At 45.7% G+C, this 22,466-nt stretch overlaps 1 protein-coding gene across 4 annotated transcripts in view; it reads right to left on the bottom strand.

Annotated features, from left to right (window-relative positions):
* Positions 1–334: 334 nt before the first annotated feature.
* Positions 335–22,466, bottom strand: part of TLE5 (TLE family member 5, transcriptional modulator) — a 35,102-nt gene continuing 12,970 nt past the window's right edge. Inside the window, exons 6-7 of one of the 4 annotated variants that reach the window (XM_086946764.1) lie at positions 13,979–14,053; positions 335–1,373 (exon numbers count right to left, since the gene is read on the bottom strand). In XM_086946764.1, coding sequence (XP_086802890.1) covers positions 1,158–1,373; positions 13,979–14,053 — 291 coding nt within the window. In that variant the 3' untranslated portion in view covers positions 335–1,157. Of the gene's footprint in view, positions 1,377–13,978; positions 14,054–22,466 lie in introns of all 4 variants that reach the window. The other 3 variants (XM_086946767.1, XM_086946765.1, XM_086946766.1) reach the window with 3 other exon arrangements.

The following is a 22,466-nucleotide window of genomic DNA, read 5'->3' as shown; positions in this document are numbered from 1 at the left end:
ATGATGATGCATACACATGTAGGAGTTATGATGCTATGGCTGCCAAGCAAGATTGTACATACATTACCATGAAGCCGACACCATTTATTATATGACCCATCCAGGATAGTGAATGCCAAACTTCGTGGAGCAAAAAAAATAAAAAAATAATAAATGGGTGCTCACAAATGAATCTTCACAGAAGGAGCAAATCAGTAGCACGAAAACTGAACAAATTAAAACCGTAAAAATCTTTCAAGGAAGTGAATTCTTCATACGCATGAGTTGGATATTTCACTTTTCACTAAACAAACTTGCAAACATCATCATAAAACAATAATGGAGTCCAAGGGCATCATCCTTCACACCTGTTTATTGAAAAGACAAGCAGAGTTTCAAGAGTACTCGTCCCAGTAACATTCAAATCTTTTTATACATTTTTTTTGTTGCTGCTTTTCGTATAGATTAAAGACAAGTAAATGAAACAGGATCCTCTACGTGACTATGTACAAACACAAGTAGCTGGAAAGACACTAGGTTACGGAAATAAAACCTCTGATGAGAGAAAGCTACAGTATCATTTGGGGTGCTCGCTCCCCAGCAGAGATCTCCCACCCACCCACTCTTAATACAAGATTGACTGGTGATGATCCACGTGGGCACCATGAGAGATCACAGAAGAGGGCGGGTTCATATTAGCTCAGCACCCTTGATCAGAGGCATGCATGGTGGAGGTCTGCACAGAGGTTTCGAAAGACTTGAGATCCGATTCTTGTGCCAGCATAGGGATCGCTTACAGCCAGCTACATGCACCTCAAACACGCACTCGCCCACACAAACACGCACTGTCCACTCTGGTAGTGGTGCTGTGTGCATCAACTGCTCTCCAAATGGTCAAGGACTGGCCTAAGGTACATTATTGGACCCTGAAAATGGACAGCGGACACTGGGGCCCAGGTGTGGCACAGAGTGCCACATGCCACGCGGGGGCGGGACAAACGCTGTGGAGTGCAAACTCTGTACCTGTTGAGATTTCTCCAGGTCTGGTGGCTTTTGGGGCAGACTGCTGCTGGGCTGGACTGGACTGTCAGTTACAATAATTACAGCAGCTGCACCTGGGATTGGCCAAAGTGATACTGCGTCTTCAGTTGCAATCTCTCCTCCCTCTATGCTCCCCATTAATCAGATTTATCGCCCTCATCGTCCGGGTGGGCATCGCCGTCATGGCCGTTCTTGTCCTCCTTAGTCAGGTGGCCCTGCGAGCCCAGGGCAGAGAGGGAGAGGAGCCCGGTGCTGCTGCTGACCGGCAGCGATGCAGCCTGCAGCCCAACAGGTAGCGGGGTCAGGGGCAGGGCCAGAGCCTGGAGCTGCGAGAGTTGGTGAGCCTGAAGCTGCTGCTGTAGAAAAGACAAGGAGGAGAGAAGGAGGAGAGAAAACAAGATTTGTCATTTGGAAAAAGTGGGTCACATCCCATAGCGAGTGCATTCCTGAAGGGCATGTTATGATTTACCCAGAGTCCGTCTATACCGTTCAATGCTTTGTCAATGAGCAGACATGATACTCTTCCTGAGAAGTCAGAGGAAGCATGCAGCAGGATGTCTTCCTATTTTTCTACTCACAACTAGAACACAAAGTACTTTGAGTCAAATCAAAGTAAATATGCTTAGAGTAGCATGCAGTAGTCTGGTATAGCCCATTCCCTCCATGGCCTACATCACACACCCTATAATGGACCGAACATGCTCAGGACGCTGCCTGCAGCAGATGCTACAGACTTCCAGAGAAGAGTCACTAAAGCAGTGTATCAGTGGAAGCTGAGCAAGGGTAGCGGACACACACCAGTGACACCTACTGCCACAGAAAAGATCCTAAGGGTGATGAAGAGCATGCACAGATATGCAAGCAATATTCGGTGGTCGAAAGGCGCCACATCATTGGCAAAGGTAGAGGAGCAGACAGCACGTTTAAAACGGTGGCACCTAGTTTCAATTCACAGGAAGCCACTGCTATGGACCCTTCGCTCTACATTTCAAACAGATGCCCTTGTAGGTTGGTTTCAATCAAGAGCGGACTGCAGTTAAAAGACACGATCCTCTGCAGAAGGGGTTGTGACAACTTAAGAAGCAGGGCGTGACGCATAAAAGACAAACAGAATACACAGTGTCTCAATACCGCTGCAGCACAATCTCTGCAAAGAATACCCTGGAGGTAGGACTGTACTATTCACAAACAACTACATGTTATCTTGTCTCACAAAGTTGAGAACAAAAGATCGCTTCCTGGTCCTTGCCACCGCAGCTCCCGCCAAATGCACACAGAAGAGAAAACCAACACTAAGGGGGTTGTTTAGAGTCTGGCAGAGGTCCCACCTGCCCTATGGAGCATGTATCCTCAAGAACACACTCCATTGGCCAAACCAGATCGCTGCCAATTTATGTACATGACCAGTATCCGCCTAAACTCTAGATAACCCCAATTTGCTTTCAGTTTCTTCACCTATAAACAACCTGGAAAAGAGTGTTCTTAGGGTTATAAGCCACTGCCGAGCTTCCCAAGTGAGCAATCTTTGCTAGGGCAGTGTATACTGATGTTAAGGGTGTTTTCAAACTCGTGCTTCCCAAGCGGGTCCTATTCAATTATTCAACCCTTTCTGCCTCAGCACTTTCTGCATGGAGCCTCTAATCACACGAGGCCTACAATTATCTTGCAAACTTCTTCTAACCTTTCTATTCCAGGCCCACAATCATGTCATATCACGTAGTTAGACAGTAATCAAAACATGCCCTTCTTGAGAACCACCACCGGTCAGGTTCAATCCTGTATCAAGGACATTAGTGCGGACACCAATCAAAGAGACAGCATCATCCAGTCTACCAGGGTGAACTCACCAAAAACAAGCGGTTGCTAATACTTCCCTTGCTCACATCACTGGGAATCTTTGTGGCCTCTCAGGCCACATAAAGGCTGGATCATGGATTACTGACATGTCTTGCCTCCCTCAAAATCTGTTTCACTGAGTAACACTCACATCCCGTACAACACCAACAGCTGGAGGACAACTATTGAGGAAAGAAGAAAAAAAAGAAAGACGGACTGGAAGTGAAACTCAGGAGGGGCAGCTGAGAGCAACAATAATAAATATGAAACAAAGGTGTTAACGGAAAAAAAGTCAATCACCAAACTAGTTCAGAATAAGGAGATAAAGTCCCTCTTTAACCACATGCGTGCGGGGGTTATTTTTGCGCTACGCGGCTTTTTTCCAAAAGCCGCGTTACATGACGAGCTCAGCTCGTCATCCGCACACGACCACCGTGGCTGATGACGAGCTGAGCTCGTCATCAGCATCGAAGGGGTTAACAGCAGCAGGACTTGAACAAAGAAGAAGCTTCACACTGCAAACCATCCTTTCCTTATATCAGCTGGTTTACAATTCTCTCAATCGGTGGAATTAAAAGTGTAACGTCCATTATATATGCCATTACCACCCTATGCTGAGCAGGGGCACAGCAATCTACCAATACAGTACAACAGATGACCCAGGAGTCATCAACGACACTCCAGCCATGTCAAGGACACTTGCCAGCTGCACACCACGTCCATAGCAAGGGTTGCCCAATAAACCACTTCTTTCCAAAAACCGGCTCCCTTCCCCTTTCCACCGAACTTTGGGAGGACAAGGACCAGACAAGGGAGAACTCTTCCTTCCTGACCAGACAGCACAGTGAAGCAGGGGCTGCCCTCTTGGTGACCAAAGCAGCACTGGCTCTAGTGTGAATGCACATGCATGACTCGACTCAATTATTGGACCTATGTGGAGAGTCGCAAGCCTGCGGGAGGCTGCAGTTTACCAGCTTGGCCATGAAGACCCCCCATCTGGGGCTAGGCCATTAAAGATGGCAACACGTGCAAACCCTTAAAGCCCAAAACAAGTAAACCGCTATTGAGGCTGGACGAAGAGGTAACCAGCAGCTGATCACTAATTTGGCTTTCTTACGAATACTCCTCAAAAAACAAAAGACACCCGAGCTCCTCTCTCCTGGTACCAAGCCAGTTCTGCTCTTAGGATTTCTTCCTCCCCCCCCCCCCCCCCCCCCAAACACAGATAAGGCTGTAGGGACTCCCTACCTGTTCATTCTTCAGCACGCCAATCGCTACTAGCACCCTCCACTTTGCGCCCTTCTATCCACATTACTCTATACTTCCAGCTAGCATCACTCAAGCATCGACCAGGTGTACAACTCTGCCACCCATCCTGCACCGAACGTTCATAACTGCTCCAACCTCAGGTCTTAGGCCAATCAGTTTTTGGCACAGCTGGGGAGGAGGGTGCTGCTAAGTACAGTGGCAAAGACCAGGAGCACATACAGCAACGAGCCAGAGCAGTACAATTCATTGAGTAGCTGCATCTCTTCCAGGAGAAGGGTTTATGAACACTAGCTGCAAAGAGGAACCCACGAGTCCCCACAATTATTTGGAGCTCTTGGCAGGATATCTGTAAAAAAGCAGGTAGTGCACAGCAGCACCTGCAATCAAACGTAGGGCTTCCATCACCAATGAAGGTAGACAGCAAACTCACATAAGCATGCTCGGCAGGAGAGCAAAGCAGTCACATTCTTTCACCACCATGAAGTGTAAGGAAAAGGCACCACCAGAAACAGTTAGCTTAAATTCTCTAAAGCAAAGTAGACCCAGATATAGAGTAGTCACAGTCACTGCACTCCAGCATCTCAATTACCACAAACAGCACCAGCCGCCGTTCCTGCCCTCTGGCATATCAATTACCGACAGCACACGGTCCCTGGCCTCCGGCATCTCCTTTACCACAGACAGCACCAGCCGCGGTCACTGCCATCCAGCATCTCAATAACCACAGATGGCACCAGCCACAGTCACTACCCTCCGGCATCTCAATAACCACAGACAGCACCAGCCACAGTCACTACCCTCCGGCATCTCAATAACCACAGACAGCACCAGCCGCGGTCACTGCCATCCAGCATCTCAATAACCACAGACAGCACCAGCCGCGGTCACTGCCATCCAGCATCTCAATAACCACAGACAGCACCAGCCGCGGTCACTGCCATCCAGCATCTCAATAACCACAGATGGCACCAGCCACAGTCACTACCCTCCGGCATCTCAATAACCACAGACAGCACCAGCCGCGGTCACTGCCATCCAGCATCTCAATAACCACAGACAGCACCAGCCGCGGTCACTGCCATCCAGCATCTCAATAACCACAGATGGCACCAGCCACAGTCACTACCCTCCGGCATCTCAATAACCACAGACAGCACCAGCCGCGGTCACTGCCATCCAGCATTGCAATTACCACCGACAGCAACATTTCTGAAAACATCATACTGCCAGAAAGAGGGAATTAAAAGGCATAAAAAGATGGCCTGCTGATGCCCTAAAACAGAGGCCCTAAAAGTATTTTTAAGCTGTAAAATGTGCTAAAAAGGAGGTGGAAATTAACAATTTAGGGGAAGCAACTTTATTGATTTGTTTTAAATTTTGAGAAAACGTCCAATTTAAAAAAAAAATAAAAAAAAAAATCCCAAGGGAGCCCGAACCACTGGCATCACTTCCAATGGAGGACATCTTCTGTTAAAGAGGACCACCAATGGAAAAAAATGCATGATTAACAGGCTCCCCCAACTGGCAACATTCCCAAAGAGCAACATCCTCGCAGAACGGACAGAATTAGGTCTGGGAGAAATTAATTGTACTGGAGTAATTTCTCATTACTCACGTGATGCAAAAGTACGCGATCATGCCCAGTCGCACAGGCACCGAGGGCGAGCGGCAGCTGCTGTTCTGTTGTATTTTTATGCATAATTTTCTTTTTAAAATGTATCCTCTGGTCTATTTTGGATGTGAAGGTGCATTTGGTGCTAAGAAAATTGCAGTAATGCTGGGTTACGTTCTTGGCGTAATTCCACGTGATCTTGTAAATGTCTCCTCTAATTTCATGAAATGGCACAACAAAAGATGCGAGTTAGCCCACCCCTCGCTTGAATGGTCAGTTGGTTTCACTGCAGCGGGACGGCAGCCCCAAGAGGTCATTGGAGACGGGCAATATTCGTTTTTAAACCAAAGTAATGGTAGACCCCCGATATACATCAGGCGGAGTCAAGCTGGACACGGAGCCAGAGTGCTGCACACCCCGCAAGGACCAGACGCAAGATGAACTCTCATCGAAGGCCAAGGCTATCGAAGTAGCAAAAGTAATATTTCAAAGAAACACTCCTCCGGGCAGCCAAGATGCAGGAAAACCTCGGTTGTGCTTCTATGGATTGAAGGGCTTTGTCCTTCAGTCTGTCTGGTCTGTTTGTCTGGCTTGGACACTGCTCCAAGCCGAACAAGTTAACCAAAACTCAGGCAACGAGAGAGCTGGTGCAAACTCTGCAGCACAGAGGACACCTGGCTTCCAAGAGACCAAGAGCTGTATGCGGGCTGAGCAGCTGTGGAGGGCTCAGGAGTCAGACCATGGACTGCATTTGGGATCAGCATCATACAGAGGGGTAGACATAAGATACTTCAGACCAGGACAAAGCGAAAGCTTTTTTAGGGGCAAACCAGAAAATTGAAGGAAAAAAAAAAGTTCTTTATAGGGTCCTCCCACTGTTGGAAGTTCATAGTTTACACAAACAAAGGCAAACGAAACAGCCAGTAACGCTTAACGAACGCTTCTAAACTGTGTGCATGTGCCAGTAGGTATGCGAGGTCTAACGAGTAGAAGGAAAGACAGGATACACAGATGAGTACATTACTGAACAGAGAACAAGACCTTGGAGTCGTGCACAAAGGGTTCAATGGGAGGCGGTACTAAGGTATGTGCGGAAAGAGGTCCTTTTTAAATACCCCTGAACGGCAGGAGCATGGTTTCATCTTCAGGGCAGCTGAAATTAACTCCCTGAATGCTTTTGTAGCAACAGAGACAGTTGGGATCAGTACTACAGGAGGTTCTGCATCGGAAGGTTTCCAGGTGGAAGGAATTTCTGATCGAAAACCTTACTGATCACCCGGGAATGGTCAGAATGGGGAGCAGGATGAGTTGAGACGAACGGCTTTCAAAGTGAGGCGACGGACCAGGATTTCACAGCTTCGAGAGAAAGCCCATGCAGTCCGTCAGAATGAACAATTGGTTAACAGAAGTCAAGATTTTGTAAGCTACTCTGCATTTCCAATTTGTAAAATATGAACATTAAAAATGCAAGTTTCTGAACTGTGAAACATGCTACATTGTAAATATTCTATTACCAGATAATGCAGTAAACTAAAAATGAATAGTGCAATAGTTCTTGCAGCTTCTAAGAGATATATTGAAGGGGCGATTATTACCAATGAAACAGAAACTAATTCATCGACTCAGATGTCGACTCGGCGGGCAAAGCTGGAACATGAGCTCTGTGTGTATGTGTGTATGTATGTGTCTTGTAAAGCGCACTGCTGCCCTGAGGCGTCGTGGCGCTGTAGACCGCTGGGGAACCCGTCCTGGCTATCCCTGTGAGATGGTCCCTACTGGGTATCTCCAAGGTGAAACCAGGCATCCCCAGCGAATGTGGGGGGCCGTTGTAGAGATGAGGCAAGCTAATGCCCAGAGTTGCCAAGTGTGATCCCTGGTTAGAGTGGGCACCGAGGCGAGAATCATCGAGTCCGCTGACCCTGGTCCATGACCCTACCGCGTCGGGAATTGAACCCTGGTCCCGGGCCGTTCTCTGCTTCCGAGTCTGCTGCCTCTAACCAGTGAGCCACACCACTCCACTCTGAATCGGCAGGTCATATAGTCAGCAGTGAATGCAGACTTCCCTTAGCCACCTGGGCTGCATGTAGCTGGAGCTGGTCTCCTAAAAGGTTTTTAATGGACTCATCAGCAGAAAACTGGGAAGAAGTAAACCGGGATGGAAGCGGAATCAGTACTTAGCCAGCCAACATCTGATGCGTTTCCCCATACTCCGAAGTTTCCCTACCGGAGAATAATCATACCCAATATGGTTTGAGAAATGTATATATTTTATTTCATGTATATTTTTTGTTTATATTATTTTCCAGAGTCTCCAGTTAACCAAATAAAAAGATTTGGAAACCGAGGACTAAAGATGGCACACCAACTGGCCACAGCTTTCCAGAGCCACCTTTATTTTCATAGTAGTTCAAAGCAGTATCTTTGTTGTAATTCGTTTACCTACATGTACTGTGTTTCCCCTTCAGAATGCAAAAAGTGCATTTGTCCTACCACTACTCAAACTCCATGTGGCTTAACGAAGTGGATCTACAGCGATGAAGCCACTATTTAAACTCTACAGAGAACTGCACCAGAAGACTAGATTTTGGATATTATGTACATAAATCCTTTGTGAAAAAAACCTTTCAAATTCACATCAATTTTAAAAGTAGTTTCTTTCCGCATTTAAAATGTGGTCAAATGGAAAGAAAAAATAAATAAATGACACAAACAGGCACCCAGCAAAAACAACTTTATGTACTCTGACCAAGTACATTTTCCCGATCACTGAGCGGAGACGGCAATATGAGTTGCTTTAAGCTGCATTTCACCTCTACGCTATTCACCAGAATCTTCTGCTTAAGATTTTTATGAAGCTGAAAGCAATCCTGAAAAAGTCTGCAATTTGGACGGCAAGTTCAAATATGGGACTTCTTTTTCCAAATAAGGACTTTTTGGCACAGATCGGGTACCACGTCACTGGGAGCACAATGCGAGATCGCAGCCAATCAAGATCAGGAGATCGCAGCCAGCAGTGATGCGCTGCTCGTTCAATGTTTGGCTTCTGGGGCTCTTTACGGCGGATCCATGTTCCATTGCTCCTGAAAGGGAACTGTGGGGAAGCAGACAGATGAACTTTGACAGCTGTGCCAGGTTTCTCTGGAAACGGCAACACCGACATAAAAAGCTCGAGTTTTGATGTACAAGTCAGTAGGTGGTTTTGTGCAGTTTCCACGATCAACAAAGTACCTCTACAAGGTTCTTTTGTGGCATGGAATTTATGTTTATTTTTGGCGCAACGTAAAGTAAAATAACCGAGGTCCCTAAAGCTACAGTAAGATTTTTTTTTTTTTAACTCGATGCATGTGTGGAAAGCCAATCACCAATTTAATACTTACTACCACACAAATATTTATACCAATAAGTAACACCGAGCACAATGTAATTCGAAAATTCATTAACAGTGCGTACTCCAACTTAAAAAAAAGAAAACTATAGTGTTAAGGAAAATAAGATGAGTAATCTTATTTATAAGATTACTTTTGACATTTACATGTAACTGCTACATCAAAGTTATGCATTACATTTTGTGTGCGAATTAGGTTTTGATTGGCTGTTGTGCAAGGCATGCATTGCTATGGTAACCATAACTTTTATATGTTTGTGTTTTTTAATTAGAATCCATGACTGCCTGTTAAAATTTAAGTGAAATTCTGTTTTGTATTTTTCTTAAAATAATTTACGGCGTTATGACTTAAGTTCACCATAGCTTCTCTAACATTTTTTTGTTTAAGATATATAATCACACAACTTTTTTCTTGGGGGGTCGGGGGGGGGGGGGGGGGAAGAGTAGTACAAGTAATTGAATTGTACTGTAGCACCACCTAGAAATGCATCTTGCATTTCAAATCAAATAGGTCCCCCATATTGAAGGAATTGAATTGCAGGTTGTCTGTCGTCTTCATTATGGGCCTGAGAAACCAGTTGGTGCCACTCCACGAATGCTTTATACTTCAATCTTCTTTCAACGGATCATTCAGGACTTTGGTATCAAGTAAGCAGTCCTGTAATTTATCACGGGTCCTTTTACGCACAAATGGCTCTAGTAGGTAACAGTTTAGGTCTCCTGACCTCTTACAGGTGAAGTCCTAGAGCAAATTAGGGACAGAAAAGGGCTTAACAGCGACATTTTACTTCAGGACTCACTCCCAGACATCAAAATAAAATCTTCAGACGGTTTACTTTTTCCACAATGCGGATAGTTTGATCTGTTGGTGGTTTTAACACCTTATCATTATAACACCCTGAATTTGTGTTCAATTGTTTAGCTCATCTCAAAGTGCATCTGATTTAGGGAAGAAATTTACACACGGTATTGATGCAGGAAAGCCTCCATCATTTGTTTCAAAGGCATCACAACATCTTAAGGGGGGACCAAAGTACACAAACTGTTCATGAAAGTGTTGCCAAAAACTGTGCCAGTGCTACCACGGGGTCACAATTACTTAGAAAGAAGGCATACCAAGGGCATTGCCTTTCTTTATCCAACTTTGACGGAGGCAACCGACCAAAAAGGCGTGGTCTACCCTGCCACAGGCTGCTGAAAGGTGAAGTATGATCAGCATCACAGGTTGCCGCGCGCCTCCCATGTCAAGCAGGTACAGAGTGGCTCCAGTCATTCCGGTTCAGTGACCTGACCGGGGAAAATCCCGGTTTCCTTAGCAATGGGCATAGACTTTCAGCTTCAATGTGCAAGGACACTTTAAGAAACAAGGAAACTAGTGACCAAGCTATCCTTAATAGAAAAAAGGATATCACCATCAGTAGCATAGTAGGAGCTACAAAGGATATTTTTTTAAAGTAAGGATGCTGATTTCAGGCATAATCGCACTAAAGTCTCCTTCCTACCCCGAGTTACAACTGCATCCAAGGCTTGGATTCATTTCAAGCTGCAGACTTTGCATCTATAAATGAGGGAAGCGAGTGACACCCCTCCCCCTCCTTATACACTGATATACCATTGAAGACCACTAAGATCATACGAAGCACCCACACATTTATCAATGAAATTCAGACACAGCATTCGCCACAACTCAAACTTGTGAAAACTGAAACTTTAACATTCAAGAGTTATCCAATTTCAAAACCTTTTTATAATAAAGATACTTTGAAAGCAGTTACATTGCCATAAACTATGCAGTTAGTAACCAATTCACTGTGGAATTTACACTCCGTCATTTGTTCATCAACACTCCAACAAACCTTTCCTCACTCACTGCCACCCTCAGTACAGTACCGCATGCCTAGCGTCGCACAGACCAAAATACCAGCAATATGAACCGTTCTTGCAAGGGACACAAACGGCCCAGTACATGCTCTAGGATGCAGAGGTTATGTACAGGGATGAAAGGTCAATTTGCGGTTTTGGCCCACCTGGGTTGCAATTTTGTTTTTTCAAGACCAGAGACAACCCTCCACATTTTCAAGGCAGTACCACTATGCCACAGAGGTCAAAGGGCACTGGGTCTCCGAATGCCTAGAGCCGGAGATCTAATGTTTAGCAATTTTGGGGCGCACACTTTGGCAAAAGGCTACATCAGTAATCTCACAAGAACTTTGCAACCCTTAATGATACATCTGACAATATTTGCTGGAGAAGACTTCGATCACCAAACCTTGGCACCAAAGACTCTAGAACCCAAGAGAAACTAAAATATCTGAAAACAAACTAGATGGAATGGAGATATTGGGACTTCTCCGTCATATTTACTCTGTCCGATTCAGAAAATAGCTCAAAACCACTTGTCATCCCTGGCAGGCGGGGGGTTGTGATTCTACTACCCTCCCATTACCATAGGGAGCTCATCAGCCTTCCACATCAAAATCTTTCAGCACTCGTGACCGCAACAGATCAGTCCATCGGATAGAACTCTCATGATAGCGCTTCTTTTATCCCAGTAGATGTGTTATGGTGAAACTAACCTCGAAGAGGCATGGACTAAGGACTCAAATGTAGAACAGAACTTAAACCAAAGTCCATTTTCATTAATATCTTTGAGATGGCTCAGGACACTCAACTTTCACCAGGTTTTCATTTTTATTGGACTACAATTCTAACATTAATTAGCATTTTTCTGTTTCATGTAGCTGCTCTGTCTAGAGATTACCATTTACTGTGCGTGATCATTCAGTTACAACATATGTGGCTTAAGCTTCACACCACAGACCTCGAGTTGGGCCTTGGCTGCTCAGACAAGGTACTCAGGATGTGTAAATGAGGCCTTGGAGATCAAACATCCTCAACCAGGAAGACAGTGCTCGTGCCAGTGTGGAACAAATGCAACCTCACAGTTGATATTACTATGTCACCCAACAATTTGATTCAGAGACAAGGTCTGACAAGTGGGTGAATGTCTCAATAACTTGACTTATTAAAGACCCATGTCGACAAAGAGCAGAACACTGCTCGCTAATACCAACAGTCAAAGTTTTACTCATGAAGTGCAGCCCAGAAGCTCCAAAACAATTACTAATATACCAGGTCTCGAATAGATCACTGGGTCCAGACTGTGTGCAATGTTTTTCAATCCGATAATATTCGTCAAACGTTTTTGTCCGTGCTCCAAGCCAAGCTGTAAGTATGGGAACCTTTCTCCCTGTATCCCAAGTAACCTACACACCAATAGTTACGGCAGGTCACCCACCGGTGCCAGAAGCAAACATACGTATTCGGATTTTCTAAAACAGAAGCAAGAAATTAATCTGAAACATGAATGGTGGGAAATAGAAAAAAAACAAAAGAAAACATCTTTTATCTTGTTTTAATTTTTCAATAGATGTGACTCAGTACTCGTGCAGCGGACCCCCTCCTTTTATCCTGTAAACCCCGCTTTGCTCTACTCTGCAACACAGGGAAGTGGAGAGGTGCACATTCAAGAGCCAACGTTTAGCCATCAGCCCCAACATTTCACTCCTCCAATGGAGTCTAACCCTGTGTCAAACAAGACCATTTACTTCGCCTAAAGCACCAATTCCATAATTTCTCGTTAGGTTAGTTCTTCTTGGGCAGGACTCTTCAAAGATTAACCGTCATATAGAGGCCATGCAAAGTCCACGTAATTCAACACAAGGAGGAGATGCACATAGCAAGAGAACAGAGAGAAGGCGGAAGACATTGAAATGTGGGACATCTCATACGAGACACCAGTGGAAGGTCCTACCACAGCCTGGGCATTCACAGGTGGGCTCAGTCAGTGCTAAGAGGGGTGAGGGTGCGGAGAGGTGTGCATACATGTCAGCTCAAAGGGCAGACTCAGCATGCTGCCATTGCTCATAACCCGCCCCCTGGGAACAAATGAAGCATTTCAGCCAGTCTAGTGGAGGGGTATTCTGCACGTGACACAGGAGGGGAAGAGCCTAGTGGGTTCACAAATATAATGGAAGGGACCCATGATTTAAAGTACATAATGGAAGGCAAGGGAATCGTTTACTGAGACAGTTTAGAAATAAAAGGATCTATGTAAATGACTGTTCTGTGCAATGGCAGGAAAGTCCACCGCAAATTCGAAATACAAACAGGGTCCAATAAAACTTAACATTGTTTTCTTCAAGGTGCCAAAATCCATTGTTAGCTTCATGTCAACCAGAACCCTTGGCCCCGTCCCACAAATTAAATTAATTCAGAGTCACGTGATTGCAGATCACCCAGTCCTGGGAGGTAGGGATTGAGAGTTTATTATTTTCAAGATGTACAATTTCTAAACCACATTGAGGTCATTAAAAACAAAAAACAGATTCAGGAGTAAACAGCTAAAAAGGCACATCATTTTACAACTTTGTTCCATAAAGACTGGTAGACTCGAGCTTTGAACCCCAGCCTTGCAAGAAATCCACTTTTTCCCCAGCTAGATGGAAATCCTTCCCAGTTCAAAGCCTCATTCCTGCTTCCAGACCACTAACCCCTGCCTCCTGCGCTTCCTGCATTAGGGTCATTGGCGTAGTTGAAAATGGCAGCTGCAAGCCGCTGCGGATATGCCGTACCCACAATATCATGTGCCAGTCCAGAGAGACAGGATTGCTGATGCAACAACCAAACAGGTAAACATCAAGCAATAAGAGCGTCAGGTGTGTTCGAGAGCTACCCCTGCATCTCTTGTTGCAGCTGTGAGAATCGGTCATCTTCCCCGCCGGCCCATCAGCCCTTCCATACCCCGCCTGCACACTTCATTAGAGCAAAGGTGTTCCTAAAGGCATCTCACGTACACGGATGATGGAGTTCAACTCGGGCGCAGTCACTTGCTTGGCTCGTTCAATGGCTCCCAAAACCTGCTGCTGGTGCTGCGAGGAAAGAAAGCCGAAATCAATAAACACCCAGAGGATTTCACCAAGCAGCAGCAAGAGCGTTCTGCAGACCAGCCAGCAGCATTTGACAAACAGGTACTAGGCCTCAAATACTTCCACACCCTCACTCCCCAAAAACGAGGTGACCCCATATTAAATACTCAAACCCAAGTCTGCCACTGGCAATCCCTCATAAATGTATCCCTTTTCTACTGCAGGTATTTTATAGTATTATGTGGCCCAATGCAATAGCCTGCAAGGATCCGCTGATTCAACAAGAGCGCTCACGTTCTATGGCAGTCACAGCAATACTTCCCCTAACAGTTCTAAAAGCAGGGCTGAACGGATTAATAAAGTTGAAGCAATGAAGAATACAAAGACCACTGCCCCAAAGAGGGATTCACAGACTTAAAAGCAGGCCATGCTTGAAAGGTTGGTCTTCAGTATTGAAGAATCATTAGGAATCTAGCAGTAACCCTAAGTAAGACTAATGAAGACGTAAAAGCGTTCATTGGATTTATTATCGAAGAGAAGAACCAAGTTCCATCAATCTTGGGGATCCATTAAATATCATCTGTCCAAAACACACTCCTTAGCAAAAAATTGGAGAAAGTCTCTCGCCACTGAACTAGGGTAGAGCTATGCAAGAACCATGCAGACTTTCCAAGAACCTCAAGGCCAATATTTCGGTTTACTAAAAGAATAGGAAAGATATACATAAATACAAAGGAAACTGAATTGTGCACCACAAAGACAGTCCCATGGCAATTGAGAACCTGCCGTCTACTAGGATTGGTTGAAGAACCAATACATCCCATTACATGGAACTGCAATGGTTCGCCAAGGACGGGCATGTCAGGTACCGTGGTATCAGAGTGACACCAACTTGTTGCACCCACTCAAGCTAAACCAGACGCAAGTTGTTCAATCTCTGGGGTTGGTCCTGGGTGGGCCTTCAGCCACAGGAGTCTTGCTATTAGCACATACAACGGAAGTGTCCATTTGATTCTGCCACTGAAGTCACTAACTTATCGCAAAAGCCAACATCAAGGAGCTGCTTATACCATGTAAATTACTCTGGGACGCCTGGCTTCACGGTCATCAAATGGCATCAGTTGCATATTCTCCACCCCCCAAGTGTACTCAGCTAAACTCCTGACTAAATCAAAATGCACAATATTCAGGACACCTCAAAAGTTCCCCCACACATAAACCTGTTGAAGGGGATGCATTTCCATTCACGTGCAACTTTTCAAGTCCAACTCTGCCCGCCACGACCCCCAAACCAGCACGCCAGCATCAAAGATCCCAGACTCCAGGGTACATGAGAACTACTAAACTGGTGTAATTAGTAAGAGTGTATTCACATGGCGCCTGGGTTGAGTGAGCTTGACAGGTCCGCTGTTAAACCTCTCCTTTGGGTCATCACGACATTCAAGGTCAAGCGTCAACCACTCCAGAGTCGGCGCAAGAGATGCACACATGTCGAAGACCTCACATACCGCAAGAAGAATCTGTGCCGGCAATCTTCGCTGCACTGCAGCCCAGCCACCCTTGGAACCCATCCAAACTACTAGAGTAGCAGAAGAGTTTCCTTGCAACAGATTGCTACAAGGAAGCTAGGCTACTCAATCTTTTCTCCCAATTCATTCTAAACCGTTTTGTCCTAATCATCTGTCATTTAATCTGCCCTTACAGCCAAGGTGCAGCTTTCCAGCGCACCCACTGCAGCTCATCTGGGATGAGCAGAGCAGGTTTAGGACACAGCGAGTGGAGGTGAAGCAGACTCCACTGCCTGATCTGCTGTGCCTATAATCAGCATAATTCAACATAAGCAAGAGTAAGGTTGATGAAACTATGAGCAGGCGTAAGGCTGCTGTCGCCAAGGTGCCTATTGCACAACGCGGATGATCAGAACGGCTGCTCACATGGACCTATAATTCCCCACACTAGATGCAGCCTCTGTCACTCAGCACACAAGAAGCACCATGGTCTAAAGCAAAATCCTGATTATTTCTCCCAATAGGCAGGTCACTTCCTCTAAAAGGTGTGCATACACTCAGTCACATGTAGGACATGCAACAGTTTTCTCCAATCCTACAAAAGGCAAGGCTGTTCAGCAATCTACCTTCTACTACACAGACTCTACAACATCAACGCTAAGCAGTTCGCTCTAGGGGTCAGAGTGACTCAACATTCACACAATTAAAAACAAGCATTTGCAATGCAATAGGTCTCGCATTTATGCGGATTTAAGCTATTCCCATTTGAAATGACAAAGCCTTTTATTTAGGTTTTAAAAACAAAAATAAAAGGCATTGTTATTTGCAATGTCAATAGCTCAAAGAAGCGTAAATTTTCAAAACCAACACAGATAAAAGCTTTGTCATTTACAATGACAATAGCTAAAACTTTTTCAAATGCAAGACTATTGCATTGAAAATGCTTCTTTAATATAACTTTCCCTTAAAAGCAGAAATTTCATAGCTCAGCTGGAAACTCACTTGCACTACCGCTCAAAAAGAATAAACCGGTGTCATCGTGAAACTTCAAATGATTCCATCAATTAAAGCCAATATCGGCTTCCAAGCACCCTTTACATTTGCAGATTAACCAGTTGCGCACATGTACATTTCTTGCAGGCAAGCAGGCACCCTGGCAAGTAGTCTTGTTTAGCTGTCTGCCCCTCCCTTAGTTTCACAGCCCAGGAGACTCCTTGCTGGACTCAGCTGAAGCATGCAAACTATCGGAAATACAGTGGGACGGTTGTCCATTCACAAAAAGTAGGGGGAACTGTTTTTCATAAATTAAAAAAAGTATGGACACGTGTCTCTCTGATCCTGTACACTTCGTCCTCCGACTCCACGACTTCAACACATCATCCTTCCTAACAATGAACACACTAAACATCCACCCCTACAAACATCATCAACTCTAAAAGTGCAGTTTTGCAAATTGATGCGCAAGCAAAAATAAAACTGAACTCCATCCGGACTTCCTTCTGGTCCAACAAAAAGATACATATTGCAGGCAATTACTTGGACTGACCTGGCACCATCAAAAATCTATTGGCCAATTTAAAGGCATCTCAATCGTAATAATTAAGATTTCTACACATTTTTCAAACTTAAAAAACATGCTTAAGTAAATCATCAATACTAGATAAAATAATAAAAAGACATCAATTTGCAAGTGCATTAAATGCAAGTGGTAACCTAGTTTTAAAGACCTTCGAAACTCTTAGAGAATCTTTCACATTTTTACAGAATACAGACTCAACATGGGACACTGATACGGTTGATTCTGATAATCAAATTGATAGGTCAATTGTCTGATACTATTGCACGAGGACACCTCTAGACTTCCAGGGATGTATCTAAAAAGAACAAACAATATTTACTATATGAAAACTCACTGTAAATGTGCTCAATGCAGAGCGTTCTCACTGTGCAGTATAACATACGTTCTAATAGTTATTGCCCACTTCAGGCAACGAAACAGATGGTGCAGGTGAACGGATTGCTAATTATTTGTGTTTGTTTTCTGTTCCATTACTATGGTTTGTTTTATGAAGTCGGGTCATATTTGTTGTAGTATGTTCCAGTGTTCAGCAGTGGATCTTGTATTTCTGCTCCAACTGCCTTTTTCCACAGATTTCCTGTCATGGTTTACCCTTCATTCATTGTGCAGCTTTTTCAATCTCCAAAAATCCCCCCCTTTCCAGTTTGACCAGGTGAAAAGATTGAGCAGGTTATATTTGCACGTGCTTGTGAGCTGTAAGAAGAAGGCCTTGTAGTTTGCTTCCAGAAACGCGGGCTGGAGTACAAAAGATGTTCATCATGGCGAGAACGCTGGTCGGCTGCTAGGTTATTTTTCTCGCGCCAACAGGGCTTTCTAGGTGTGTGCACACGACGTGTGCGACAGCTGTGTGCCCCTGCGCGAACCCTAAACTTTGCGAACCTATTACTGAAGTAAGATATCAAGAAGTAGTTACCACTCCGCTTCTAGAAAATGTCTTGTAGGAGTCCCGTGTTCATTAATCGTTACAAATGCGTAGCAGCATCCGCATTGAAACAATACAAAAACAACATGATGTGACAGGCTGGGAACCAGGTAGAGCGGACGACTGAATTTCAGGAACCAGGATCGGTCTGGCGGTAGGTTAAAATATCTTGTGATTATGGGCACATCACTGACTATCTCCATGCATAACAAGCGCGGCACGCGCGCACTGCAAGGAATGAGAGGTATGCAGCTGGCACCCGGTAGGACATGCACCCGCCTTTAGCCAATTGCGTGCGGTCTTTCTTAGAAAGACGCACGCAAAGGCCAATAGCGTGGGAGCAACCAAAAAAAAGCACATGCACGAGCATGTGCTCAGACTAGAAGCCTCGCAGAGCAGCGCATGGGTGGTGGCTCAGGCGAGACCTAAAAACAAAACTAGAAGGCAAGTCAGAACAGACTGCACCGCATCCACTTGGACCTGCTGCTCCCAGATGGGAAGGAGCCAACACTCTGCTCTCCGGGCCAAGAGGGTTCTGGCCAGCAGACAAGGTGAAAGTGGAGGCCTCAAAGGATCGATTCCAAAGCACGAGTCGAGCCGCTTCCAGCTGGCTGGTTGCAGTCCTCAAGCACCAGCTGCCTTTTCCGTCACCAAAGCAGCAATTCCCATTTTTAAGCCTGGCATCTGGACAATGCATTCTGTCCAGGGGCCAACACCCATCAAAGAGGATACTGTATAATGCGAAAACTTAGATCCCTTCGTATCCAAAACTTCTTCAAGCAAAGTGACCACAAAATGTCAAACTGACCCTTTTGAAGACTGGAGTCAGAGTGAAGCAAGGAGCCCCCACTCAAAACAGATTCTTTCAGTGGTGTGGAAGAAGTGTTCTTTACAATTATGAAAATCCTTTCTACGCTAGGCTGCAACAGTCTACACCCCTATTCTGGCAGATATGTGATTTACTCCTACAATTGTTTTCTGAATAATGCAAGTAATGCTGTGCTCATCTGATATAGCAAATGTTCTCAGCATATTCTTGAAGGGAGACACAAATCTTACGTTTGCCCCAGACAATTTCAAGAGTGATGTAAAAATACCACCATCTTGGGAAGTGCTGCAGAAACTGCTCATATCAGTGCACAGTAATGAATACAGGTAATGCAGACTTGTCACTTGGGCACCTACCTTAGTGAAGATGGTGTGTCAACGGTGGCCTAGTAGGGGACTTCCGCGCACACAGTTACTTTTCATCCAAACACATCTGTCATCTAAAATATGCAAGAAGCAGCCTGCATCACCTGTGAAAGACTGCATTATTGTGGAAGGTGTTGGGTCAGGCAGTGAAGGGTGAAAAGAGGATTGGAACGAAATAAAAAGCCAATAAGACCCGTGGTTTGCTACACTTGGCCCATACAGTCGCTTCACTCCGTCCAATTATTTCCCAGTGAGGAGTTTTAGCTGTGTTCAAAGTCAAAGTGCTCTGTAATTCCAAGATTCACCCAATGTATCAGCTAGGGCCCGGCGGGGCGAGATTAGGTTAGACGATGAAAAGGGGAGCGCTCTTTTCTACAAGATGCTTCATGAAATACTCGTCAAAGATAGTCCAGTAAGAACCGCCCACCTCCCTCCCCACAGCCTTAACTGCTCATCCAAGGACAAATGAGGATTTGAAGACCAGTACCCCAGCATACCACGCAATAAGAAACATATGCAGCCTCGCCTTCGACCCTAGGAGCTCCTACAAGGTAACAGACCTCTGGTAAAGGTCAGAAACCAAGGGGAGCAGGTTCTACGCCCAATCATCCAACCAACAAAACATAAGAAGCTAACAGAGCCTAGCAAGTGAGACCATTATCTAGCACATAGCGTGAACCAAACTGCTTCTGACTGTGGAGGTGCTGCTCAAAGTGGTCAGAACAGCATACCTGCCACAGGCAAATTAAAAAAATAACCCAGGGACTCTAAACCTAAATATGCACAGGAGAACCAGAGTTTCTTCTACTCCAGTTTGGGCGGACATACCAGGTTAACTGCCCTAAGCCTGGTGAGAAACTTCAAAACGTGGCACTAATTCAGTGAAAAGGCTATCCATGCCAGCACACCCTTCGTGAAAATAGGGGTATGTCTCCACGTCACTGCAGGGGTTACAGTGTCCACAAGTCTGATTAGCCCTCTAAAGGGACACAATGTGCCATAATAAATGTTCTCACTGTATCCCCCACTGCACAGGATCTGTTATGAATGTATTATCACCCAGTGCCTGGGAGACACTGCATGGCGGAGGAATAGCAGGAGACCTGTAGGAGGCTGGTTTAGTATATCGTACACACTTATTTAAGTGATGCACTAATCCAGACAAACCTTATGGTGATTTTAGTGGCCTCTGATATTCCTTGAAAGCTCTCAAAGTGGTAGCTGTGGAGAGCACCATCAGGCTTATCTTGAAGGAGGGTAAAGGAGCTTGTTTTACGAAACTTTAATAAGTAGTGTAAGTTAAATGAAAAAGAACCAAACAGTGCATTTATGAAAAATAATTATTACACAACACATTCACTAACACATTGGTATATCTCCTGGCCGGAGATAACACAATGCACAAGACTACTTTGAAATTTATCAGGTTAGTGGCACAAATATAAACTGGTCTCCAGGGGGAGACCAAACCACATATTAAGAAAGTGGAATGTGAACTGCAAAAGAAAACAAGACTTGGACCAGAATATTCATAGTAGCTGAGGACACAAGGAACCACCCATGGTAAGAACCTAGAAACCCCACAGAGGCGGTCTGCAGAGTGTAAACATAGCTGTGTGACCCATGGAAGTCAAGGGAGAAATCAAGGTTGCAGTTTTTCAGAAGGACCCTTCTCAGAGGACCCAAAGAAACCCCTTTGGAAGACAGAAGGTTGAAGAGCCACCCCACCCGTGGATACCACAGGAACCAGGTTAACTGCACCAGGGAAGTCTGGTGCATAGAGGTGAAGTGACGTCAAAACCTGCCGTAGACGACAATGGGAGACTTCGAAGAAGATGCCTCTGGAGAAGACTGAAGGAGTACAGAGGAATCCAAGGGTGGATTCTGGAAGTGAAGAACCTGCAAGCAGAGGGGACAGAGTCAATGCCCCCCAGAGGAGACGAGAAGGCATGGAAGGAAGCACAATGCATAACAACGTCGCAAGCTTCATAAGAGACTGTGACCTTGTTGCTTCAGCTGTGAGGACCAGGTGACACAGAGGAAGACCAGGAAACCTGCACAAGCTGTCCCACTTCGGGTGTCCGGGTCTAGGTGGTCGGTGTCCGGTGGAAGCACCAACAAGCCTTGGTACCTGCAACTGGCAGGAAGACGAAAAGGAACAAACGTTGTGATCAGCCAGGTCCAAGTAACTCAAAGGCAGGAGAGCCCACTGAAGCAAGAGAAGACTATCAGGAGGAGCCACAGGTTGAAGACACAGGAGTTGCAAAAGGACCTCAAGGAGCTCACCAAAGTTGGAGGCCCACGATGCAAGAGATGCAGGGAGAACTCTGTCAGGAAGCGTGTGCTGGAGCTTCTTGTAGCCCAAATATCTCTGGAATGCAGAGCCAACAAGCCTTGGCAACGGCAAGTTGATGCAGGGCACAGGTATTTTGTCTCAGCAGCCCAGACGAGGGATACTGTCCTCCAAATTGCAGGGAGGACAGACCTCTAGGGAGCCACAGAACAACCGGTGGGGCGTCAGGAGCAGCAGGCCAGTCTACTTCGTTGCAGGGCCTGCAGATGCAAGGAAGTGACTCCTTTACTACAATGGAGATTTCTTAGGGTGTCCTTGATGCCCACGGGTCTATTGAAGTGCAGACGCAGAAGACTTGAACAGTGAGACCAGGAGCAGCAGGAGTCTTCCTTGGTGCAGTCCCAGTATCAGGCGAAGTCCAAGTGCCCAGATGATTAAAGAGCGACGTAGTTTCAAGGTGGAGTCTGGTCCCACGACAAATCTGAGAACCTACTCACAGAGGAGGCCTTAAGTACCCTAAGGAAGAGGTTGGGACGACTCAGGGGGGGGGGGGGAGGTCCCTTTCAGAGGAGGGGCTGTACAAAGGGGAGAATGTACTGAGGGGAGAACACGGCCATGTCAGTTGTCCAGTTTCGCTCCAGAGCGGAACCAAGGGTTTCTGAACTGGTTCAAACTGTAGTATGCAAGGAGGGCACCACATGTACCCTTCAAAGCAGTCTGGTAGCACTGGCAAGCGCCTCCACCCCCTGCCCAATACACCAAGTCCTGTCTGGGAGATGGTCACACCTCCCTGCAAGGGGCAAAATATAGTCCTACCTTTCCCTGCTCGAGTTTGGCCCAGCAGCAGAAAACAAAATAGAGTGAGGGCGGCAGCAGCACTAGCTTGCTGGCAGACCCTGAAAGGCTGTTACCAGGAGTAC

The sequence above is a fragment of the Lissotriton vulgaris genome, chromosome 12, assembly GCF_964263255.1.
Source record: "Lissotriton vulgaris chromosome 12, aLisVul1.2, whole genome shotgun sequence".
Classification (NCBI taxonomy): domain Eukaryota; kingdom Metazoa; phylum Chordata; class Amphibia; order Caudata; family Salamandridae; genus Lissotriton; species Lissotriton vulgaris.
This window is presented reverse-complemented; position numbering and strand designations above follow the sequence as displayed.